Source organism: Ovis canadensis, chromosome 20 (assembly GCF_042477335.2).
Source record: "Ovis canadensis isolate MfBH-ARS-UI-01 breed Bighorn chromosome 20, ARS-UI_OviCan_v2, whole genome shotgun sequence".
Classification (NCBI taxonomy): Eukaryota; Metazoa; Chordata; class Mammalia; order Artiodactyla; family Bovidae; genus Ovis; species Ovis canadensis.
In genome coordinates this window covers 18399898-18426691 of record NC_091264.1, presented here as the reverse complement: position 1 = coordinate 18426691, position 26794 = coordinate 18399898, and the positions used below count along the sequence as shown (strand labels likewise).

The following is a 26794-nucleotide window of genomic DNA, read 5'->3' as shown; positions in this document are numbered from 1 at the left end:
ATCTGCAGTTCCCTGATCGCCTAGTGGTTAAGAAGCCTCCTGCTAATGCAGTGGACGTAGGTTCGATCCCTGGACTAGGAAGATCCCGTATACCTCGGGACAACAAAGCTGGTGCGCCACAGTTAACGAGCCTGCAGTCCAGAACCTATGCTCCGCAACAAGAGAAGCCTTCACACCATAGCTGGAGAGGAGCTCCCGCCCTCCACGACTAGAGAAAGCCCGCATGCAGCAACAAAGACTCAATGTGGTCACAGATAAACAAAAAAAAATACAAAATCTGAATAGAAAGACCTCAAATTCATAGATGAGAAGATGCCAGTTCAATGGCATCCCGGTCAAAATGGAATAATTGCTTTGTTTTGGGTTTTTATCTTTGGGATAATTTGACAATAATTATTCTAAAGTTAACCTGAAAGGATTAATAGGTAAAACCAAGTAAGAATATTCTGAAAAAGAATCTGAGGGCATACTGTCAACATGAAACCATGTGGTTCTGATAATTCCAAGCAATTTGCTAGGACAGGAGGCAGCAGATCAATGGAACAGAACACACATTCCCAGATAATACCTTCCACACAGAGAAGAAATGTCCCAGAGCCACTAGGGCACACGGGCATGGTTTAGAGGGATCAAGCCATCTGGGTTCAAACCCTGGCTCTGCCGCCTACTAGCTGTGTAGCTGAGTGTGAGATAAATAGAAATGATGAAAAGACTGCCCTGGGTGACATGCAACGCATTCAGAGCACAGGCTGGCAAGGCAAGTGCATAGAGTATTTGCTTCTTGCTGTACGGCAGCCAGCACAGCCACACAGGGCTCTGCTCATACGAAAGCCCCACATGCTTGTTAAAGGTGTTGCTGTCATCAGATTCAAATTCTGAAGACGCTTTGAACAAGGAGTCCTGCATTTTCATTTCATAGTGAGCCTGGCAATTTACTACGTAGTGAGTCCTGCAAGCCGTTTAGGATAAGGATGAATTATTCAACAAAGGATGCTGGGCAAACTGACATTCCAGTGTTGGGGGAGGGGCAGGTTTAAGTTAGGCTCTCGTTTCACACCATATGGCATACTAAAAACATAACCGTACAGTTTAACTTAAAACTTCATGTTCTGAATTTGAATGAGTTTCAACACAAGATGAATTTTATTTTTGAAAATTAATAATGCATATTTTCTGATAATATTCACTGAAGAAACAAGAAACCAATAGCAAAGAGCACTTCTAGCACCTGGGTTATGGTCTCGAAATACTGTTTCCCACTAAAAGGAGCTGCGGTTCCCTGGAGAAATAGCTGATTCCAGAACTTGCCCAGGAAATGGACAAGATGAGCCTTGTCAGGAGCGTTGAAGGGAAATGCAGATGAAAATGTTGTCCTATTGGGAAAGAAGGAGGTCAGCAAAGACCATGTGAACACGTCAACTGGAAGAGGTTCCTACTGGCCAAAAATTATCATTGAAGCATCAATAATAATGACTGTGGCAATTGGTTTTCATGTGTGTTTACATGCATGAGTTCATTCAAAAGAGAGAAAACTTAATGACCATCTGAAAGAACCAACTCATTGTTTTGAAAACTGGCATATATAGACTGAAAAATCAAGTGTTTATCCTGCCATTATTATAGAAATTATGAGAGAAAGTTTCCCTTGGTGGAAGAATTTTAGCTAAAGGAAGAAGGAAAGAATTAGGATATCACCATTTCATAACCCTTTGTAATTTAATGAATCTAGGCAGTGATCATTCAGTTCAGTACAGTTCAGTTGCTCAGTCGTATCCAACGTTTTGCAACCTCATGAATCGCAGCACGCCAGGCCTCCCTGTCCATCATCAACTCCCAGAGTTCATCACCACCGAGTCGGTGATGCCATCCAGCTGTCTCATCCTCTGTTGTCCCCTTCTCCTCCTGCCCCCAATCCCTCCTAGCATCAGAGTCTTTCCCAATGAGTCAACTCTTCGCATGAGGTGGCCAAAGTACTGGAGTTTCAGCTTTAGCATCATTCCTTCCAAAGAAATCCCAAGACAGATCTCCTTTAGAATGAACTGGTTGGATCTCCTTGCAGTCCAAGGGACTCTCAAGAGTCTTCTCCAACACCACAGTTCAAACACATCAGTTCTTCAGCTCTCAGCTTTTCTTCACAGTCCAACTCTCACATCCATACATGACCACTGGAAAAACCATTGGCTGCTAATATTACAACAAAAGGTTATCATGCATTCAATGCCCTCTGCTGGAAGTATTTTTAAACTTCCAAGCCTTTAGATCTAACTACCAATTTACACCAAGTACAAGGAACAAAAGAATATGTGAAACACTCTCTTAAGGGTGCAATCAGCAAAATCCAGACTGTGGGAAATCCTACAGGTCGAAGGACTCAGTTTCTTCAACTAACAGCCTGGTGTGCTGCAGTCCATGTGGTGGCAAAGAGTCAGATTCAACTGAGTGACTGAACAACAACGAAAAACAACTATAAATCACAAGGGAAAAACTAGAAGAGGGAAAGGAAAAGCATAGTTTGTAAGAGACAGCAATGGATTGTATTAGCGTGTGTGCCTAGCTGTGTCCAACTGTGCAACACCAAGGAATGTAGCCCTCCAGGGTCCTCTACCCATGGAATTCTCCAGGCTAGCATACTGGAGTGGGTTGCCATTTCCTACTCCGGGGGCCCTTTCTGACCTAGAGAGCCAACCTGTGTCTCCTGCATCTCCTGTATTGGCAGGCAGATTCTTTACCGCTGCATCACTTTGGAAGCCCAATGAATTGTAATATGTGGACTTTATTTGGATTCTGATTCAAACAAACTGAAAACAACAAAGACAACAACAAGGAGAAATCTGATCACTTGCTAGTTTGCTTTTTAATGATATTCAAAAACTATTGCTAAGTATTTCTGGTTGTAACAATTGTGTTATGGTTTTATATATATATATGTTTTCTTAAATTTCTGACCTTCGGTGATATACACGAAAATATTTACAGATAAAATAAAATGATGGCTGTGATTTGCTTGAAGGAATTTTGCAAGTGAGGAGAAAGAAGACGGAGGTACAGGTGTAATAAGATTGGCCATGAGTTGGAACTGGGGCATGGAGTACATGAGAGTTTACTATTTTGTGTATGTGTGTTTACATATTTCCATTAAAGATTAGAAAATATATATATACAGGGAGAAAGAAAGCTTACTTGTGGAAAGATGTTTAGACTGTATGAAATATGTGAGTGAATATTTAACTGATCTGAATGGCTTTCTAAACAAATAAATAGTATGTTAGGGAAAAGACTACTACTTTTAACTAAAATAAAAACTTAAAATATGTGTCTGCTTATAAAACATACTAAAATTAAAATAAACACTCCAAGAAAAATAATTGTAACTGGTGAAAAATTAAAGTTTAAAGACGGAAGGAAATTAATAATAAAAGCAAAGCTAATACATTCTGCTTATAGTGCAGGAGGCACTCCTATAAGCACTTTACAAAAGCCGTCTAGCATATTATAAAATAGAAAAAGTACTAACATTCCTTGGTCTAATAGCTATCTCATAGGATAAGTTCAAATAATCAATCAATAAATATTTAACTTCACAATAATAAAATAATTGCAACTTAAGTTGTACTAAAATTTTTAATTAATTATTTTTTATTCAAGGATAATTGCTTTGCAGAGTTTTGTTGTTTTCTGTCAAACCTCAACACGAATCAGCCATAGGTATACATATATCCCCTCCCTTTTGAAGCTGCCTCCCATCTACCTCTCCATCCCACCCCTCTAGGTTGATACAGAGCCCCTGTTTGAGTAGAAAATTCCTGTTGGTTATCTATTTTACATATGGTAATGTAAGTTTCCATGTTAACTCTTTCCATACATCTCACCCTCTCCTCCCCAACCCCCACCATGTCTGCAAATCTATTCTAAAATTTCAGCTATCAAAATAGTGAAGATCATTGTTAATAATGAACATCTCTTGTTGATAGTGCAGTGACATGGCTGACTTCGTACCTTAATAGTGGGCACGTAAGTTGGAAGATTCTGGAGAGCCATTCAACAATATTGACTGAGTCTTAAAAACATTCATACCTCTGAGCCTATTGCTATGCTTTCAGGAATTTGTAGTTATCGATATGATCAGAGATACATATGTAGATGTCTCTGGCAAATGGTTCATAAGAATGTTGTCTATAATCAAGAAAAACTGAAGCAACTTAAATTCCAAAAAGGAAAAAAAGGAGCATTTAAATAAATTACAGGAATCAATACCTTGAAATATTAGGAAATCATTAAAGTGTATGTTTAATTGGAAAAGAATGAATATATGTGTGTGTATGTGTGTGTGTGTGTATATATATATAACTGAATCACTTTGCTATATACCTGAAACATAGTAAATCAACTATTTGTTGATGTTGCTCAGCCACCAAGTCGTGTCCTACTCTTTGTGACCCCATAGACTGCAGCATGCCAGGCTTCCCTGTCCTTCACTGTCTCCTGGAATTTGCTCAAATTCATGCCCATTTAGTTGGTAATGCTATCCAACCATCTCATCCTCTGTTGCCCTCTCCTCTTTTTGCCCTCAATCTTTCCCAGCATGAAGGTCATTTCCAATGAGCTGGCTCTTCACATAAGGTGGCCAAAGTATTGGAGCTTCAGCTTCAGCATCAGTCCTTCCATTGAATATTCAGGGTTGATTTCCTTTAAGATTGACTGGCTTGATCTCCTTGCAGTCCAAGGAACTCTCAAGTCAATCAACTATACTTCAATAAATAAATAAGTGAAGTATAATTCAATAAAAAATAAATAATATTCATCCTCCTAAAAAAAAGGGTGAATAACTGGCACAACATGAATGAATCTCAAAACGTTATGCAGAACAAAAATCAGACCAAGAAAAGGAGAATATACCACTTGTATCCATTTACATGGATTTCTAGAACAGGTAAAGAAGTCACATTAGTCGTTGCTTTTGAGGTGAGTCCAGGAATTAATTTGGAAAGAACATGAGGCAACTTTCTGGGCAGACAGAAACATTCTATGAGCATATTAGTGTGTGCTAATTGGGTTTATCCTTCTGTCAAACTCATCCCCCATACCTACTTATATCCTGTTCAGACTTCATGTAAGATCTTGCCTTTGATGCTAAGCAAATTATACCTCAAAAGGTCATATTTTCCAAGATTTAATAAAATAGGTAAAATACTCAATGTATGGTCTTAATTTTAAAAAAAAAGAGCTATGATACAATGCTGTGGATGTAGCAAGTCCTAATTATACAAAAGAAAATGTATGACAAAGATACAGAAATAGAATTGGCAAGAAGGACATCTTCTGATGAACATGTACAGCTTTCATTATTAGAAAAAACAGTGAATGTTTTCTAAAACCCACTTTATACGAAATTCCCTTTTTCTCCTTACAGTCTAGCTTTGGCCTTCTTGCAGTTCCTTAAATACAGAACTTGTGTTTTTGTGTTTCCTATGTTCCTGATGAACTGCAGGTATTTAATTCCTGCTCAGCCCGCAGCTCTCAGGTAACTCTTGACTGCCCCAGAGAAGCCCTCTGTGCCCCTTCCCTTAGAGGAGAGGTGACTTGTCTCTCCTCAGTGGTCTTAACAACTGCAGTTTTTCATTTCTTTGCATGCACCTTCAATTACCCAAACCACAAAGTTAAGTGCACTGTCTTCTAGATGGCCAAGTCTGCTAAGACACCTGATGCTAAGTTGCTTCAGTCGTGTCCGACTCTGTGTGACCACATAGACGGCAGCCCACCAGGCTCTGCCGTCCCTGTGATTCTCCAAGCAAGAACACTGGAGTGGGTTGCCATTTCCTTCTCCAATGCATGAAAGTGAAGTCACTGAGTCGCGTCCAACTCTCAGCGACCCCATGGACTGCAGCCTACCAGGCTCCTCCGTCCATGGGATTCTCCAGGCAAGAGTACTGGAGTGGGGTGCCATCGCCTTCTCCAAGACACCTGATACCAACTGCAAATTTAGGGGTTTTTGAAAACCACTCTCAGGCTCAGTAATTTGCTAAAGACATTAAATTCACCAAAACCTGTGATACTCATGGTTACACTTATTACAAGGAAAGAATACAAATTAGAACTAGCCAAAGTTGGAAGAGACCTATAGGGCAGGGTCTGATCAGTTTCCAAGTGAAACATTTCTGTCCTCAGGATCCATTACCTCCTAGTCTTTACATGTTAACAATAATACACACAGAGGTTTGTCCACCCAGGAAGCTCTCTGAGCTTGGGCGTCCACAGTTTTTAACTGAAGGTTCATTATGTAAGCATAATTGATTGAGTGACAGCTCACAGGGTTGAACTCAGGCTCTAGGTCTTTCTGGCTTTCTGGCCATCGCCAGCTTCTGCCCTAAGACTAGGCTGTATGATTGTCCCCACCCTGAGAAACTCCTTAGCATACACATAAGTCAGATGTGTTCTGAGGGGCTCACCGTGACACTCCTGATATTGCTGAAGAAATTCAAGGGTATAGAGATTCCTTCCCAGAAACGGGGGTGGTGGGTGGGGTTTAGGGCTGGTGATCAGATTTCTTTCTGAGCAGGCCGAATGCTTACACACAGCACTGTTAGGTGAAGAGTGCTCCCCACCTGTCCCAGTTCCAAAAGGCTAGGACCACATCTAGTTTTGCTCCCCGTTTCATTCCTTGCACCCGACAGAGTGGTGAGCAAATGTTGAGTCGGTGTAACACTGTAGTTTACAGCAAGGGTTTGGCAGAGTCCTAATTTGAATGTTGGCTCTTCTTTTCACTGAGTAGACCCTGATGGGTTAATTAATCTCTCATTGCCTCATTCTCCTCATCTATAAATTACAGGTAGTGATAATATTATATTAATACCTTTCTCAGAGAATTGCAATGAGGAGTAAATGAATGAACATAGTGGAGTTCCCAAAATAGCACCTGCTGCAGAGTAAAAGCTAGCTAAATGTCTGATATTATTAAGTGCTCAATAAATAACTGCTGATAGAGCAACTGGCTATCACATGAGAGGTGCTTAGCAGATGTTAATTGAAAAATATAGAATAAGATTTTCTTCTTTAGCAGGTTTTTTCTATTATTTTTCTATTAACATAGTATTTTTTAAAATTTTATTTTACTTTACAATACTATATTGGTTTTGCCATACATCAACATGAATCTGCCCCGGTGTACACGTATTCCCAATCCTGAACCCCCCTCCCACCTCCCTCCCCATACCATCTCTCTGTGTCATCCCAGTGCACCAGCCCCAAGCATCCTGTATCCTGCATCGAACCTAGACTGGCGATTCGTTTCTTATATGATATTATACGTGTTTCAATGCCATTCTCCCAAATCATCCCACCCTATCCCTCTCCCACAGAGTCCAAAAGACTGTTCTATACATCTGTGTCTCTTTTGCTGTCTCACATACAGGGTTATCATTACCATCTTTCTAAATTCCATATATATGTGTTAGTACACTGTATTGGTGTTTTTCTTTCCGGCTTACTTCGCTCTGTATAATTGGCTCCAGTTTCATCCACCTCATTAGAACTGATTCAAATGTATTCTTTTTAATGGCTGAGTAATACTCCATTGTGTATATGTACCACAGCTTTCTTATCCATTCCTCTGCTGATGGACATCTAGGTTGCTTCCATGTCCCAGCCTTCGGAATGTGAGGAAATAATAGCAAATGAAGCAACTGACAAACAACTGCTCTCAAAAATATACAAGCAACTCCTGCAGCTCAATTCCAGAAAAATAAATGACCCAATCAAAAACTGGGCCAAAGAACTAAATAGACATTTCTCCAAAGAAGACATACAGATGGCTAACAAACACATGAAAAGATGCTCAACATCACTCATTATCAGAGAAATGCAAATCAAAACCACAATGAGGTACCACTTCACACCAGTCAAAATGGCTACGATCCAAAAGTCTACAAGCAATAAATGCTGGAGAGGGTGTGGAGAAAAGGGAACCCTGTTACACTGTTGGTGGGAAAGCAAACTAGTATAGCCACTATGGAGAACAGTGTGGAGATTCCCTAAAAAACTGGAAATAGAACTGCCTTATGACCCAGCAATCCTACTGCTGGGCATACACACCAAGGAAACCAGAATTGAAAGAGACACGCATACCCCAATATTCATCACAGCACTGCTTACAATAGCCAGGACATGGAAGCAACCTAGATGTCCATCAGCAGATTAACATAGTATTAAATGTATTGATTTGGACATATCATCACTATATCTGATGTTCAGGTCTTAATCATCTATAATTCTAAAGATTGTGTAGCTCAATAATATGCTTAGAAAAATACAAAAAACTTCCAGTCTTTTCGCCTCTCTACCAGCCATTACCCGCAACCAGAGTGAGGAGTTGAATTAGACAGGGTTCAAAGTGTCTTCCAACTCCAACAAAGTGTTATTTGTCCTTACGAAACAAACTAGATATAACAACAGAGAAGACCATTTTACATGGAGGCATGAAACCTATGAATGTGTAAGTTTCCATTTAAAAAAAGGAACAAAGAGAACATTCAAGTTGACTACCAAAATCCATCTGTTATATGTGAACACATAGATTTGAATTGTGGCCATAAATTTTTAATAATTTGATGTCATTTGACTCCCTGGCAAATCATACACTAAGATTATAGAAGATTTAGTGAGAAACCGATTTATTTAATCTTGTCACTTAAACTGGCCTGATGGAAGGTGATGCAATCAGTAATGTCTGCAAACGAGAGATTAAGCACCTTCAAGTAATACCATTAGCAATTAGAAAAAGAATCAACTTCTAGAAGCATTTTTTTAGTTACAAAGTAATGCATATATATTTGGATACAACCACCAAATGATTTAACACTGATCTACTATTATTCAGCAATTATTAAATTATTGAATAATAAAAAGTGAATGTGTTCCAATCACTGTTCTTACCATGTTTATTTTCCAAATGTAGCAAGTGTTAACAGTCTGTTCTATATACTTTTATGCATAGACACACAATAAAAAACATTGTTCTCGCCATTTTAGTGTTACCGCAGGCCGTCACTCAGTTTGAAGAACTGGTCGGTATGGCAGAGGCAGTGCTCAAGGGTGGAGGAACCCTGTCCACATCCGCATCCACCCTCTGGAGAGCAGCGAATAACTCCTCACCAGATTCTTTTGCTTCTACGTGCAGTAATTCTAACTCTGATTCCGGTTCACCCATCTCCCTGAAAGCTGAGGAAGACCACCAGACGGATGAGAAACAGGTTAGTGGGAAGACTGTCCCATCTTTCTCTGGGGTGCAGTTACAGGCAAAATGAAAACCACAGAACAACACAGTCATTGTCTTATCAGATCACTTTATGGAATTTTAGGTCAATCATAATATTCTGATGACACAAAACAATTTTTTTACAGTAAATCTAATATCGGTGAAGCAAATATCCAGTTTAGAAAATAAATGGTGAACAATGATGAAGTTATTAAACTAGAAAACTCTTAAACCAGTGAGGACAACTATGCATTAAAGGTTATAAAACTGTATCATTGAGACCAGGTGAATTGCAGCCTGTACATGCTGGCTGAACACAATTCTTTGTCTTCTCTACCAATTTTTCTTAATCAAGAAACAGAAGCTAAAAATACAAGTTTGTTAGAATCAGCCTGGGAAAATATGCCTTCAAGAGCAAGTAATAACTGTAAATGCTCACAATCTAGCATTCAGAATACTTGAATCTTAGTGTACCAGTTTCCTCCTGCGATATAACAGGATCCCACAAACTGAGTGATTTGTAATATTACAAACTCAAATGCCATAAACCCAAGGTGCTGGCTAGTTCTTTCCTTTCTAGAGGCTCAGGGGAAGGCTCTGTTTCCTGCCCTGTGGGTTCTGGAATTCAATTTCTTGCGGCGCTACGGCTGAGCTCCCTGTTTTCTTGTCAGCTGTAAACTGAAGGATGTTCCCCCACGCCCTGATTCGTGGTCTTCTTCCACCATCTTCAAAGCCAGTCAGAGCAGGCAAACCCCTCTCACTCTTCGAGTCCCTCCTCCCTCCGTGTCGTCTTTCTTGCCCGCTCTTCTGCGTTCAGAGGGCTCATGTGAGCCCTCAATAGATGTTAGCCATTTTCTTTATTATTATCAAACACTTATTGTGTGCTTATTATGTACCAGACACTGCTAAGTGTGTGTATATATTTATACACATAAAACTGTATATGTATGTGTGTATGTAAATATATATTCATACTTGCAATAAAGTACATGAATTTTAAGTGTAAAAAAGGTAAAATTTAAAAACGTCTCATAATTAGATTGGGCCTTTCTGAATAACCCAGCATACTCTCCAACTTTCCCCATCTCAAGGTCCTTTAATGACTCCTGCAAAGTTGATTTTCCCATGTAAGGTGACACATTCACAGGTTTCAGGGATGATGATGTGCTTATTGTCCGTGGGCCATTATTCTGTTTAGTGGGAACGGTTGAGGGTGGAATAATCCTTAAAGCACCAAATCCAGATTACATGACAAGAATTTGAATACACTCCGGAAAAAATACCTCATAAATATTGGGAATCTATCTCAAAAATAACATCTAACTCTAACCCGTTATATATATATATAAACATATATAAATATATATATATTAAATATATGGGCATCACCTTAAAGAATGTTGATTTTGTTTTCTGGTCTGTATTAATTCAATGAATAATATATTTCTTCAGATATTCCTTTCCTTTTTCAGTTATTTCAATTATTATTTTTAATTTTTTAGTTCAAGATTGAAAAATGGCAGATTGCACGTTGCAACAAGAGCAAGCCTCAGAAGTTCATTAATGATTTAATGCAAGTGCTTTACACAAATGAATACATGGCCACACACAGCCTGACGGGAGCAAAATCCTCTACTTCAAGGGACAAGGCCGTGAAACCAGCTATGAATCAGAATGAAGTTCAAGAAATTATAGGTGATATGATTGCATTATATTGTCTCACATGAATCTGAAATTAGTTTACCAACTAATTAGTTGAATTAGTTTATTCAACATTTAGCTGTTCTTTCATTACCTTTTTTTCTTCAAATTTATTTTTCTATGAGAGAAATATCTCAGGGTAGCTGAAACCTCTTATGATACATGGTGAATTTTGTGGAACAGCCTTACATTAAAAGTGGTTAATGGGACTTCCTTGGTGGTCCAGTGGTTAAGAATCTGCCTGCCAATGCAGAGGACACAGGTTCGATCCCTGGTCCAGGAAGACCCCACATGTTGAGGAATATCTAAGCCCAAGCACCACAACTACTGAGAAAGACACTGTGTGCCGCCATGACTAGAGAAAGCCGATGAGCAGCAACAAGAACCCAGCACGGCCCCAAATTAATTAGTTTAAAATTTTTTAAGTGGTTATTAAAATAAAAATGAATTCTATATCACTGAAAAATTTGAATTCATACAATTCATAGCTTTAGAAGAGTAAAGTTTCAAAATTCACTCCAACAAAATTTTAGTAACTATTCATATCTTGTATTCTTTTTATTTTGGTTAGAAATAGCCCTTATCTTTTATTCAGAAAAATGAAGGTTAATGTAACCATCCTACCTACAGTTTTTAAGTTAATCTCCTTAAAATAATAATCTAGGTTACCAAGTAACAATTTTAAGTACTCACTGAATCCCAGCTCTCTGTATGTTGATAGCACTTCATTTCTTAGTTGGAAAATAGTCAGTCAGAATCTGCTTGTTTCAGCTGATGCTGGGAACGGGTAAAAATAAATTCTCAGCATTTTGGGTCAAGGGCACGTGGTACGCAGAACAAGCAACAAGGGAAAAGCTGGGTGGTACCATAGGAAGACTCATACATATGTTCTCAGTTTATGATATAGAACTAGTTATCTCTTGCTTTGCTTTGGAAAATCTGCCTATATAGTCTGTTTAAATATCTCATGGGTGTTTGGGCTGCTTTTTCAAAATGGAGGCAAAAATTAGGGTGCTTTGTGTTTTATCTCAGTTCATATCTTAATATGCAAAGGCCCGATAATGTGGGGTTTTAATTAATTTACTTATTTTTAGTCAAGTATAAATTACAGGTGTACAGTATAGTATTTCGGGGCTTCCCAGGGGGCTCAGTGGTAAAGACTCCACCTGCCAATGCAAGGGAACACAGGTTCAGTCCCTGGGTGGGAAAGATCTCCCACTGGCAACCCACTCCAGTGTTCTTGCCTGGAGAATCCTATGGACAGAGGAGCCTGGCCGGGTATAGTCCATGGGGTAAAAAAAGAGTCGGACACGGCTCAGTGACTGAGCATGCACACATGCAATATAGTGTTTCACAGTTTTTAATGTTTATACTCTATTTACAGTTATTACAAAATATTGGCTCTATTTCCCGGGTTGTACAATGAACGTGAAAGAGAAAATTGCTCAGCCATTTCGGACTTCTTTGCAACCTCATGGATTGTTTTCTCCAGGCCAAAATGCTGGAGTGGATAGCCTATCTCCTCTCCAGGGAATCTTCCCAACTCAGGGATTGAGCTCAGGTCTCCCGCATTTCGGGCGGATTCTTTACCAGCTGAGCCACCAGGGCAGCCCAAGAATACTGGAGTGGATAGCCTACCCCTTCTCCAGGGGATCTTCGTGACTCAGGATTCAAAGCAGGGTCTCCTGCATTGGAGGCGGATTCTTTACCAGCTGAGCCACAAGGGAAGCCCATATAACTTACTTTATGCATAATCATCGTACCTCTTATCCTCCCAGCCCAACATCACCCCTCCCCTACTCCCCCACTCCCCACTGGTAACCACTGGTTTGTTCTTTGTTTTTGTGACTCTACTCCCATCTGATAAAGTGTTTTTCTGTGTTTTGTTGTTGTTGTTACAGGAATCACAAAGCAATTATTTCCCAACACAGATGACGTGTCAATCAGGAGAATGATAGGGCAAAAGCTAAACAACTGTACCAAGAAGCCAAATTTAAGCAAAACTCTGAACTCTCAGGATATTAAGTAGACCTTCTTGGTAAGTCTTGTCAATCTTTGTAATCCTTTCAGTGTGGCAAGAAGATGCAATACCTGTACCCGTGAGACAGCCTTTCCCAAACACTCTGCTGGAGGAGACCAGTTGGAGACCAGTTGGCTGTAAGAAGCTGATGAGTATTTCTGGGATGAAGCAAAGACAGGGAAGGGGATATAAACTTGGGAAACGCTGGGTCAGGTACACAGATTCTCCTCTCCCAGAGCCTCTCAAATATTCTGATGCCCTTTAAACATGCCCGAGGGCAACAGAAATCTCTAAGAAGGGCATATTGTGTACAGCGTTTCCCAAGTGCATTTCACTGAGGAAGTTTTATTTTTCTTCACATCTTAACTATGGGTGGAGCTAGAAGGGAGCCAGGGGGAAGACACATGACAATTTAGGAAGTGCTTCTCTGGAATAAGGCGGGTACAGACCCTGGGGAGGTCCCTGAGGTCCATCACTGGAGCCGCACTTACAACACTTAATAGAGAACAAACCGCTGGTTGAGGGTCTCCTCTACCAGCCCATCCTGCTTCCCAGTGTCTTTACACCTTTCAGTCAGTTGGTACCATTTGCATTTGCTCAATAAGTATTTTTACCAATATATTTGTATTAAAATACTCAAAGGAAGAACTCTTTGTTTTTAGTGAGTTCTAAAGGAAATTCACTTTATGATCGGGCCTTGCCCTAGGCCTTCCACTGTGATGTGGAATTGTGTTTGCTTCGCTAACTGAAAGTCGTGGCCTTTTCACCTGTCCTCACTCTTCCTCTTCATTATTTTGACGGAAAATGCATGACACATGTGCCCTGTTACGCTTTTGATAACTTTTAAACAGAGGTATATGATAAGCAAGTGAGGGCTGCTTTTCCTTCCATTTTCTTTACTTCTGCCTTTGGCTTCCACTTTGCCTGCTCTCTGCCTGAGACCTTGAGACCTTCGTCACCTTGAGACCATGTCATTTGTCTTTTTCTTCTGACCGTGTTTTAAATGGATGTGGATATGAGGGTAACACAGTGATTCCCCCATCCATCAGTGACTACCACCTCATCCTTCTGGAGGGTCCCTTACTATCTTGCTATACATTTAAGGCTACCTCTGCTGAGGGCCAACAATAGTCTCTCTTCCTATAACAAAACAAAATGACCAAAAAACCTACTTATGACAGCTGCAGGGAAATTCTTTCCCTTGGCTCATACATGCTGGCAGACCTACCTGAAGAATTTATAAAAGGTAAAGATACTGGTATCCTTTTCCTCCCCCAGGGATTAAAAATTTCAGTAGATGGTGAATCTCACAACCACCCAGTTAAGAGCTAATTGCTTAAAAGAGCCCTTGGAACTTCTTGGGTTTTTTTTTTTAATTTATTTTATTGAAGTACAGTTGATTTACAATGTTAATTTCTACTGTAGAGCAAAGTGATTCACATATATATGTATTCTTTTTCATATTCTTTTCATTATGGTTAATCCCACGATATTCAAAATATGGACTTCTTTTTTGACATGAAGCTACTCAGTCGTATCATGGCCAGGTTCCCCATCTACGGGTCATGTTACCAGACCTCCAAGTCATAGGGCTCTCTTTTGGAGCACATAATTGTGTCTCAGAGCTCTGCAAAGCATTTTCATATCCTAACTTATTCCTGCTGAGGATAGGCCTGAAGCTCATATCTGATAACAGCAGAGTATTGAAGAAATTAAAGTTAAAAGGTTTTTCTATCAGTTTTGCTTGCGCTTGCCAGTCATAAAATCACCCGATGATGACGTTAATTGAAACTGAAAGGAAGAAGAAATCTTTTGTCCTGAATGCAGGAAACTCTGGTGCCTGCGCACCTGAGCTTGGGTGCCAAGATGCTTGGAACAGAAATGCATATATTTTGAATCAGAAGTAGAGATAAACAGTAGAATGGGATTTTTGTTTAATTGGCAGATACGTTTCATTTGAAGTATAGACTCAATCCAATTATTTCAAAAGGACAGAGAAAATACACTGGGAAAGACAGGGTCACAGAAGACCTGATTCAGCCGCGCCTGATGAATGAGTCAGATACAGCACCACCTGGTGGAACACCGCTACACTTTTCGCTTCTTGCTCATTTAACGAGTAGGAACCTAAAGTGACTGCATTTATTCAGGCAAACCATACTCCTCCTCACCGTGCCTTCAAAAGTTTTCTTTGGAAAAATCATTGTTCTCCCATTACTGCAGTAAAAACAGTAGATACTGCAAAACCATGTAGATTTCTATGAATTCCAATATATCCAGGAAACCCAGCAGGCCTACCGGGGCTCTGGTAGACTGTGCCCCCCATGCAGGACTGAGCTCCCAGTGGCCCCCAGCTTGGATTTGAGAAGACAACCATTTCCCAGCTCAGACTCATCTTTGTAAGAATAAGAGCTAAGCCCATCCTGCCACTTTGAGTCCACTCCTTCTCACTTCTGTGACTTTTCTGCCCCTCTCACTCTGCCTAGAGCTTCATGTTGCCAATCTTTCTGAACTTTTTCCACTGTTTTGCTTTTTTGCTTACAAGAGCTATAGAAAATTTTATCTATAAGGATTACAGAATATTAGACTATCACCTCTGTAACATTCCTCTGTGGTCAAACAGCCTTCTGAAATGTCCACGGCTGCTGCAGTGTATATAATCTCTACCATAATATTACATGTGCATGTAACTTAAAGGTGATCTAATGCAGCAGTGCTCAAACAAGGTGGGAGGGATTTTGTCTCCTGCCCCTGAAAGGGGATATGTGAAAATGTCTTGGAAGCATTTGGGTTAGAGAGGCGCCAGGGATGCTGCTATACATCCAACAATATACAAGACAGCCCTCATAACAAAGAATTACCCAGTCCAACTGTCAATTCTGCCTAAGTTGAGAAAGTGAAAGTGAAAGTTGCCCAGTCATGTCCGACTCTTTGCAACCCCATGGACTGTTCAGTCCATGGAATTCTCCAGGCCAGGATACTGGAGTGGGTAGCCTTTGCCTTCTCCAGGGGATCTTCCCAACCCAGGGATCAAACCCAGGCTTGTCCCATTGCAGGCAGATTCTTTCCCAGCTGAGCCACAAAGGAAGCCCAAGAATACTGGAGTGGATAGCCAATCCCTTCTCCAAGGGGATCTTCCCGACCCAGGAATCAAACCGGGGTCTCCTGCACTGCAGGCAGATTCTTTACCAACTGAGCTATGAGGGAAGCCCAAGGCTGAGAAAGCCTGACATAAATGACTTCCTGGTCACCAGGATGGTAGAGTAGGAAGACCCTGAGCATACCTCCTCCCAGGGGCACACCAAGATTGAACCTGTTTGCAGACCGTCTATCAATAGGAATGACCTGAAGACTAGCAGAAAAGCTCTTCTACAACTAGAGATACGAAGAAGGAACCACAACAAGAAGGGTAAGAGGGGTGGAGACATGGTATAGTCAAGACCCAAGAAAGTAACCAACAAACAGGAGGATAGTCACAATCGCAGAGGTTCTCCCCAGGGAGTGAAGGGCCCAAGACCCATATCAAGCTTCCCAGCTGTGGGGGTCCTGGCACCAGGAAGACAAGCCCCCAGAATATCTGCCTTTGAAGGTGCAGCTTGCATTCAGGAGAGCTAGGGGCCTGTAGGAAAGAGACCCCACTCAAACAGGGCACGCGCAGAATCTCACACACTGTAAGTCCCAGTTCAGAAGCAACAATCTGAAAGAAGCCTGGGTCAGACTCACTTGCTGCCCTTGGACAGCCTCCTGGACCAGCAGGAGGCAACGGGGTTTTCCCTAGAGACAGAGACACTGGTGGCAGCTACTTTTGGGAGCTCATTCTACCGCAAGGACACTGGTGCTGGCAAGCACCATTTTGGAGCCCTCTCTCTAGCCTGTTAGCTCCAGGACTTACCCACCCACCAGCCAGTCACCACTAGTCCCGGGACCCCTCAGGCTGAACAGGGACCTGGCCCCACCCTCTAGCAGGCTGGCAGAAGCCCTGGTACCCACAAGGCCAGAACCAGCACTGGGGGCCCTGGACCCACAGCCAGCATGCCAAGACCACACCTGACACCAGTGGGCGGGCACAAGCCTCAGGATCCACTGGGCCGGCACAAGCCTTGGGATCCACTGGGCCCCACAGAGCCTGTCCTGGATCACCCTAAGCCTGCAGCCAGTTCACCAGGATCCTGCCTTTCCCAGTGGCTCAGCATAAATCCCAGGGCTCCGCAGGCCTGGCAGCCAGCTGTGCCAGGATGCGGCCCCTTCCACCAGGAGCCAGTAGCTTCTGCAGGCGGCAGGGCCTGGCAGCCAACTGGACAAGGGAGAGTCGCATATACCAGCATGCCCACAGCATGCCCCACCACGACGGGAGGGCCCACTCAGCCTACATGGGGCACCCTGAGAGCACACAAGGGGCCTGCGCTACTGGTACCCACAGCGTGTCTCCTACATAAGTCTACTTCTCCAAAATGTGGATGGAAATGTAAGCAAGGGAACTTCCATTCCACTGTCAGCCAACTTCTCAACAGAAACTATGCAGGCCAGGAAGAAGTGGCACAGTATAGTCAAAGTGATAAAACCCAGAAACCTAGATCAAAATAGTCCACCCATCAAGGCTCTCATTGACATTTGGAGGAGAGAGAGTTTACCAGGCAAGCGCCACACTCTTCCTCTTCACTTTCTGCCATTATATCATTTGCATACCTGAGGTTGTTGATATATCTACTGGCAATCTTGATTCCAGCTTATAATTCTTCCAGCCTGGCATTTTATATGATGTACACTGCAAAGAAGTTAAATAAGCAGGGTGACAATACACAGCCTTCTCATACTTTTTTCCCAATTTTGAACTAGTCCATTGTTCCATGTACCATTAACTGTTGCTTCTTGACCTGCATACAGGTTTCTCAGGAGGCAGATAATGTGTTCTGATATTCCCATCTCTTTAAGAATTTTCCAGTGTCTTGTGAGCCACACAGTGAAAGGCTTTAGCATAGTCAATAAAGCAGAAATAGATTCCAAATTTCCTGGAATTCCATGAAATTCAAGGGAGAGAATTGTTGTGACCCAATGAATTCCACTGTGATCCAACAATTCCATTCTGTGATCCAACGAATGTTTAAAATTTGATCTCTAGTTCCTCTGCCTCTTTGAAAACCAACTTGGACATCTAGAAGTTCTTGGATCACATACTCCTGAAGCCTAACTTGAAGGATATTGAACATAACCTTACTAACATGTAAAATGAATGCAATTGTACCCTAGTTGGAAAATTCTAAAAGAGAACATTGCCCTTTTTTGTGATTGGAATGAAAACTGACCTTTTCTAGTACTGCGACCACTATTAAGCTTTCCAAATTTGTTGTCATATGGAGGGCAGCACTTTAACAAAATCATCTTTTAGGATTTGAAATAACTGGAATTCCATCACCTCCACTAGCCTTATTCTTAGTACTGCTTCCTAAGGCCCATTTGACTTCACACTTCAGGATGTTTGGCTCTAGGTGAGTAACCACATCATTGTGGTTATCCAGGTTATTAAGACCTTTTTTTTTTCTGGTTGACTACAGCTTTTCTTAAAAACATGTAAAACTACTCCCACTTGTGAGTTAGTATATCTACATTATTACCTTTAATTGCAATCTACTGTTTCATGTTATACATCACTATAGTTTATTTATTAATTTTTTGTGTTTTTTTTGGTTTGTATTTTAGTTTATTTATTTTTTCATTGAAGGATAATTGCTTTACAGAATTTTGTTGTTTTCTGTCAAACTTCAACATGAATAAGCCATAGGGATACTCTCCACATGGACATCACCAGATGGTCAACACTGAAATCAGATTGATTATATTCTTTGCAGCCAAAGATGGAGAAGCGCTATACAGTCAGCAAAAACAAGACCAGGAGCTGACTGTGGCTCTGATCATGAGCTCCTTATTGCCAAATTCAGACTTACATTGAAGAAAGTAGGGAAAACCACTAGACCATTCAGGTATGACTAAATCAAATCCCTTATGATTATACAGTGAAACTGAGAAATAGATTTAAGGGACTAGATCTGACAGATAGAGTTCCTGATGAAGTATGGACTGAGGTTCGTGACATTGTACAAGAGTCAGGGATCAAGACCATCCCCATGGAAAAGAAATGCAAAAAAGCAAAATGGCTGTCTGGGGAGGCCTTACAAATAGCTGTGAAAAGAAAAGCAGTGAAAAGGAAAGGAGAAAAGGAAAGATATAAGCATCTGAATGCAGAATTCCAAAGAATAGCAAGAAGAGATAATAAAGCCTTCCTCAGCAATCAATGCAAAGAAATAGAAGAAAACAACAGAATGGGAAAGACTAGAGATCTCTTCAAGAAAATTAGAGATACTAAGGGAACATTTCATGCAAAGATGGGCTCGATAAAGGACAGAAATGGTCTGGACCTAACAGAAGCAGAAGATATTAAGAAGAGGTGGCAAGAATACACAGAAGAACTATACAAAAAAAATCTTCACAACCCGGATAATCACGATGGTATGATCACTCACCTAGAGCCAGACATCCTGGAATGTGAAGTCAAGTGGGCCTTAGGAAGCATCACTACGAACAAAACTAGTGGAGGTGATGGAAATCCAGTTGAGCTATTTCAAATCCTGAAAGATGATGCTGTGAAAGTGCTGCACTCAACATGCCAGAAAATTTGGAAAACTCAGCAGTGGCCACAGGACTGGAAAATGTCAGTTTTCATTCTAATCCCAAAGAAAGGCAATGCCAAAGAATGCTCAAACTACCGCACAATTGCACTCATCTCACACGCTAGTAAAGTAATGCTCAAAATTCTCCAAGCCAGGCTTCAGCAATACATGAACCATGAACTTCCAGATGTTCAAGCTGGTTTTAGAAAAGGCAGAGGAACCAGAGGTCCAATTGCCAACATCTGCTGGATCACGGAAAAAGCAAGAGGGTTCCAGAAAAACATCTATTTCTGCTTTATTGACTATGCCAAAGCCTTTGACTGTGTGGATCACAATAAACTGTGGAAAATTCTGAAAGAGATGGGAATACCAGACCACCTGACCTGCCTCTTGAGAAATCTGTATGCAGGTCAGGAAGCAACAGTTAGAACAGGACATGGAACAACAGACTGGTTCCAAATAGGAAAAGGAGTACGTCAAGGCTGTATATTGTCACCCTGCTTATTTAACTTATATGCAGAGTACATCATGAGAAACACTGGGCTGGAAGAAACACAAGCTGGAATCAAGATTGCTGGGAGAAATAACAATAACCTCAGATATGCAGATGACACCACCCTTATGGCAGAAAGTGAAGAGGAACTAAAAAGCCTCTTGATGAAAGTGAAAGAGGAGAGTGCCCGGGCGGGAGCGTGCGACCCGGTGCGGAGGGGCTCGGAGGAGACGAGCGGGCTCGCGGTGGGCGAGGGACCCGGCTGGAGCCGGAGCCGGAGCCGCGGCGGTGAAGCTGCCGGGTCCTTCATGATGAGAAATCTGGGGACACTTCTCTCTCCTTTGTGTAGTTGATAGTTTGGGCGGTAAAGAGATGGCTGACAGTGTCAAAACCTTTCTGCAGGATCTTGCCAGGGGAATCAAAGACTCCATCTGGGGAATTTGTACCATCTCAAAGCTAGATGCTCGAATTCAACAAAAGAGAGAGGAGCAGCGTCAAAGAAGGGCAAGCAGTGTCCTGGCTCAGAGGAGAGCCCAGAGCATAGAGAGGAAGCAGGAGAGTGAATCACGCATTGTTAGCAGAATTTTCCAGTGCTGCGCTTGGAATGGTGGAGTTTTCTGGCTCAGTCTCCTCTTGTTTTATCGAGAGTTTATTCCCATCCTTCAATCAGTGACAGCCCAGATTATTGGTGACCCATCGCTACACGGGGATGTCTGGTCGTGGCTGGAGTTCTTCCTCACATCAATTTTCAGCGCTCTCTGGGTGCTCCCCCTCTTTGTGCTCAGCAAAGTCGTGAACGCGATTTGGTTTCAGGATATAGCTGACCTGGCATTCGAGGTATCCGGGAGGAAGCCTCACCCATTTCCTAGTGTCAGCAAAGTAATTGCTGACATGCTCTTCAACCTCTTGCTCCAGGCTCTCTTTCTTCTCCAGGGGATGTTTGTGAGTCTCTTTCCCATCCATCTTGTTGGCCAGCTGGTTAGCCTCCTGCATATGTCTCTCCTCTACTCACTGTACTGCTTCGAATATCGTTGGTTCAATAAAGGAATTGAAATGCACCAGCGGTTGTCAAACATAGAAAGGAATTGGCCTTACTACTTTGGATTTGGTTTGCCCCTGGCTTTCCTCACAGCAATGCAGTCCTCCTACATTATCAGTGGCTGCCTCTTCTCTATCCTCTTTCCTTTATTCATTATCAGCGCCAATGAAGCAAAGACCCCTGGCAAAGCATACCTTTTCCAGTTGCGCCTCTTCTCCTTGGTGGTTTTCTTAAGCAACAGACTCTTCCACAAGACAGTCTACCTGCAGTCAGCCCTGAGCAGCTCCACTTCTGCAGAAAAATTACCCTCACCGCACCCGTCTCCTGCCAAACTGAAGGCTGCTGCAGGCCGCTGAGTCGGTCACCCGCCATCTGGAGGGGCCGGGTGGGATCGGAAGGATGCTGTGGCAGCTCTTCTCCTGGTTCACCTCCATCCGCTCCCAGGGAAGGCAGGGCCCACCCTGCCAAGGGCCCTGCCCACATTCCCTTCTCTCTGAGGAATCCAGATTTTTGTCTCTGGTGCATGTAAGGCAGAATCTTCCTGCGACCAGTATGGATTTTAAACACTGGTGAGTCTGAAAGGACCACAGGTTTTTCTGCAGCTCTTTTCTAGCATTTGCCAGCCCCGTGCCTGGACTGATTTGAATACTCTTTCTCCCTGTGCCATTTCCCTTCCATTTTCCCTTTCTGCCTCCCACCACCCTTGGATGAATGGATTTTTGTAATTTTAGCTGTTGTGTTTTGTGGACCTGTTTTTTGTTTTTCTGTGAAGCACATATATTGGATGTGGGAGGGACAGGAGGCTCCGCTGCTCCTCGTCACTCCCTTTATAGCCATCACTGTCTTGTTTCTTGTAACTCAGGTTAGATTTTGGTCTCTTGCTCCACTGCAAAAAAAAAAACAAAAACAAAAACACAAGCCTGAAGACATGGGACAGAAGAAAGACCTCACAGCCAGATCTCCGCTGGGTTTGAGGAATGACTTTCTTTCTTCCCCTTGCAGGGGAAAAAGCTTTTTTCACTGGTACATTTAAAGCTCCCCAAAGATAGGGAGGTACCAATTTCGGACAAGTGCCACTGCAACACAGAATGCTCAGAGAACCTGAACTTTTAAACTCTGGAGGTCTGATCTTGACTGTTGGCCACTGCTGGGTCTGTCTGGTGTTTCAAAGGAATATTGGGTGCTGCAAATAGGAACTGAAGGGGTAAACTTATTAAACCCATTAAACCTTTGGAAAAAAAAAAAAAGAAAGAAAGTGAAAGAGGAGAGTGAAAAAGTTGGCTTAGAGCTCAACATTCAGAAAACGAAGATCATGGCATCTGGTCCCATCACTTCATGGGAAATAGATGGGGAAACAGTGGAAACAGTGTCAGACTGTATTTTTGGGGGCTCCAAAATCACTGCAGATGGTGACTGCAGCTGTGAAATTAAAACACGTTTACTCCTTGGAAGGAAAGTTATGACCAACCTAAATAGCATATTCAAAAGCAGAGACATTACTTTGTCAACAAAGGTCCATCTAGTCAAGGCTATGGTTTTTCCAGTAGTCATGTATGGATGTGAGAGTTGGACTGTGAAGAAAGTTGAGCACGGAAGAACTGATGCTTTTGAACTATGGTGTTGGAGAAGACTCTTGAGAGTCCCTGGGACTGCAAGGAGATCCAACCAGTCCATTCTGAAGGAGATCAGCCCTGGGATTTCTTTGGAAGGAATGATGCTAAAGCTGAAGCTCCAGTACTTTGGCCACCTCATGTGAAGAGCTGACTCATTGGAAAAGACTCTGATGCTGGGAGGGATTGGGGGCAGGAGGAGAAGAGGACGACCGAGGATGAGATGGCTGGATGGCATCACCGACTTGATGGACGTGAGTCTGAGTGAACTCTGGGAGATGGTGATGGACAGGGAGGCCTGGCGTGCTGCGATTCATGGGGTCGCAAAGAGTCGGACACGACTGAGTGACTGAACTGAACTGAGGATTAGTTCTCTGATGGTCTGGGGTCTTGGAGTCAGTGCCCCCGCTCCAACGGCTCAGGGCTTGATCTCTGGTCAGGAATGAAGATTCCAGAAGTGGTTTGTTATGGCATTAAGTGAGATTAAAACAAATACTCAAAAACAAGGAACCAAAGATGAACCCCAGACAAATGGCAGTTACAAAATCAGGCAACATAATTAAAATAATGGAATATACATATACACCCATAAGCAAAATGAGAACAGTCCAACAAAAGTGAAATACAATAGATTGACCTGGCAAACAAAGGAAACCAAAAATTATATCTACCAGTTAGGAACAAAGCTAACTAAAGCACAAACTGGAAAACAAAACTAGAGCAAGGTGCCATTTGAGGATTAAAGCAAAGAAAACAAAACTAGCAAATATATTGAGAGGAAAGTAAAGGAGAAAAACAAAGAAAGAATAAATATTCAAAGTTAAATAGAGGTAGATAAAGAAGATTCATATACATTAAAGATTAACTGCAAGGGGGAAAGAACAGTAGGAAAAAGCAAACAGGAATAAATGTAGAAAGAATAATAATAGGTTTAAAAATAAAAATTTAAAAAAAGAAGAGGAAAGAAAAAAGAAGAAAAGGAAAGAAAAAACATAAAATAAAGAAAAACTCCACAGAATTGCAAAGGCCCAATGTAGAAGCAGAGGTTTATAACAACAATAAAAAGTGTGATTGAAAGAAAATAACTCAAAAGCTTGATTAGCTTTCATGGTGCCAATAAAATCAACAACTACAACAGAGGAGGGGCGAAAGAGGGGAAAAAAGAAAAAGAAGGAACATCTAAAAGAACCACAGAGCAAATGTTCAGTTCAGTTCATTTCAGTCGCTCAGTCGTGTCTGACTCTTTGCGACCCCATGAATCGCAGCACGCCAGGCCTCCCTGTCCATCACCATCTCCCGGAGTTCACTCAGACTCACATCCATCGAGTCCGTGATGCCATCCAGCCATCTCATCCTCGGTCGTCCCCTTCTCCTCCTTCCCCCAATCCCTCCCAGCATCAGAGTCTTTTCCAATGAGTCAACTCTTTGCATGAGGTGGCCAAAGTATTGGAGTTTCAGCTTTAGCATCATTCCTTCCAAAGAAATCCCAGGGTTGATCTCCTTGTAACAAATGTTTTTCTTGAGTTACTGCTGTCAGGGAGTCATAGTCCACCTCACCTCCCTAGGATGCCCTACAACACTGTGCTGATCTCTGGACCTGATGTGGGGGCTGCTCAGATTCTAATCTGGTCCTACTCCTGTATCTTCTTGCCTCCAATGTCCACAGCTATCAGAACTAGTGCATTTTCTTTTGTGGGAGTTCTCAAGGTCCTTTTATCTATTCCATAGACACAGGGTCTGCCTAGTTGATTGTGTGGATTTAATCTGCAGCTTAGACAGCTGGTGGGGAAGTTTTGGGTCTTCTTCCTTAGCCACACTGCCCCTGGGTTTCAACTGTGGTTTTATTTCCACCTCTGCATGTGGGTCGTCCACTGGGGTTCGCTCCTGAGGCTGCCCTGGAGGCCTTGGGTCTGCCCCTGTGAGGGCCAGGTGTGGAGGTGGTACAGCTGCTTGAGTCTCAGGGGTTCTGGCAGCAACAGTACTCAGTGGGTTTGGCGGCTAGGGAGGCAAGAAATAAAGTGCTCTAGAAGGGAATGGCAACCAGCATTGGCCAGTACACTGCAGTATTCTTGCCTGAAGAACCCCCCTGGCAGACAAGCCTGGCAGGCCACAGTCCACACGGTTGCAAAGAGTTGGACACAACTGAAGTGACCCCATGTGCATAGGCTTTTCTTCACCTGTGGCAGCTCTGCCCCAGTGAGGGTTGAGTGTGAAGGTGGTGCAGCTACTTGGGTCGCGGGAACCCTGGTGGCGCCAAGTGTGCAGGGACATGGACTGCCTCAGCCTCAGGAGTTATGGTGTTATTAGTCTCTTTTTGAGCCTCTGCTGCTAAGTCGCTTCAGTCATGTCCAATTCTGTGCAACCCCAAGACAGCAGCCCACCAGGCCCCGCCATCCCTGGGATTCTCCAGGCAAGAACACTGGAGTGGGTTGCCATTGCCTTCTCCAATACTAGTAGCTAGCAATCAGAAGGCCTCTTTGGCTAGTCTTTCTCCATAGCTCTGCCCATTCAGGCACTTAGAGTGTTCCCTTGCCTGGGGTCCTTCTATGTTGTTCTGAGTGTCAGGCACATAGAGGGGCCCCCCTGACTAGGGTCCTACTCTGGAGATCAGCATGTCAGGCACTTAAACAGGCACCCTGGGTGGGGTCTTAACTCTAGTTCCGTGCATCAGGCACTTGATGGGCCATCCTGTCTATTGATCAGCTGCCAATGCCAACGTGTGGGGAGAGAGAGGCTATGGTGATGGCTCCACTCCCTACGTGTGACTCAGCAGTATCGCCTTGCTTCCATGGCTGCCTGGCTTTCCTTCACAGGCATTTCCCACCACAATCTCCTCCCTCACATCCTCTCTGTCCGTCTCTCCCCTGAGGTTGCTCCACAATCCCTAAGCTCCAGCTCCCAGCCACTGCACCTGCTAAGTAAGGGACCTGTGTCCCTGTCCAGGGTATGTATGGCTGCAGCAAGGACTGTCTGATTCTTATTCCATTTAGGCTGATACAGATCAACTGTTTCACTCTCAGCCTTAAATATGTTTTTCCTCTGACTCAGACAATTGCGCCGATGTGGGGATCAGACCCCTGCTTCAGTTCCACCACCCACTGAAGGCAGGTCCAGACCTAGTAACACTCCTGTTTTTCCCCCTAGTTCCTTCATCCTGACAAGTTTTGCATGGTTCTATATATTCTTTTCCACTGGTCAGATGCTCCTGTCCACTCTCAGCTGGTGGTCTTTATGCATTTCTGTGTGTGAAGGTGTATTCCTGATGTACCGTGAAGAGAGATGTACTCCGTGTCCACCTCCTCCCCTGCCATCTTGTTCTCCAAGACCTTTTTTGTATAGTTCTGTGTATTCTTGCTACCTCTTCTTAATCTCTCCTGCTTCTACTAGGTCTTTACTATTTCTGCCCTATATTGTTCATTTTCTTGCATGAAACAGTCCCTTTATATCTCCAGTTCTCTTGAAGAGATCTCTAGACTTTCCCATTCTACTGTCTTTTATTTCTTTGCACTGTTCATTTAAGAAAGCTTTCTTGTGTCACTATTCTCTGGAAGCATTCACTGGGTATGTCTTTCCCTTTCTCCTTCACCTTTCACTTCTCTTCTTTGTTTCACAGACAAAACTCTGTGAGCCTTTGACCTGGTTCATGTTGTACTCCAAGGTCAAACTTGTCTGTTACTCCAGGTATCTCTTGATTTCCTACTTTTGCATTCCAATCCCCAGTGATGAAAAGGGCATCTTTTTTGATGTTACTTCTAGAAGATGTTGTAGGTCTTCATAGAACCAGTCAACTTCACCTTCTTTTGCATTACTGGTTGAGGCATAGACTTGGATTACTGTGATGCTGAATCAGTTGCCTTGGAAATGAACCAAGTACATTCTGTCATTTTTGAGATTGAACTTCAGTGCTGCATTTTTTATTCTTTTGTTGGCTATGAGGGCTACTACATTTAGTCCACTGGATTCTTGCCCACAGTAGTAGACATAATGGTCATCTGAGTTAAATTCACTCATTCCTG

At 42.5% G+C, this 26794-nt stretch overlaps 2 protein-coding genes across 3 annotated transcripts in view; both read left to right on the top strand.

Annotated features, from left to right (window-relative positions):
- The window catches only part of BEND6 (BEN domain containing 6), a 62948-nt gene that overhangs the window by 32533 nt on the left and 3621 nt on the right, over positions 1-26794 (top strand). The window contains exons 4-6 of the mRNA XM_069562742.1: positions 9025-9245; positions 10753-10945; positions 12853-12989. Coding sequence (XP_069418843.1) covers positions 9025-9245; positions 10753-10945; positions 12853-12980 — 542 coding nt within the window. The 3' untranslated portion in view covers positions 12981-12989. The remainder of the gene's footprint in view (positions 1-9024; positions 9246-10752; positions 10946-12852; positions 12990-26794) is intronic.
- On the top strand, positions 20317-22395 carry LOC138425065 (etoposide-induced protein 2.4 homolog). 2 transcript variants are annotated; one of them, XM_069562656.1, is made up of 2 exons: positions 20318-21172; positions 21285-21494. In XM_069562656.1, exons 1-2 carry the CDS (start codon positions 20502-20504, stop codon positions 21400-21402), a joined length of 789 nt encoding a protein of 262 aa, XP_069418757.1. In that variant the 5' UTR covers positions 20318-20501; the 3' UTR covers positions 21403-21494. The 2 variants fall into 2 exon arrangements, with proteins under 2 accessions (XP_069418756.1, XP_069418757.1); XM_069562655.1 differs by having other exon boundaries at positions 20317-22395.

Excerpts from the sequence above, each read along its gene's own strand:
- LOC138425065 (XM_069562655.1), top strand. The coding sequence starts at position 20,502 with ATGGCTGACAGTGTCAAAACCTTTCTGCAGGATCTTGCCAGGGGAATC.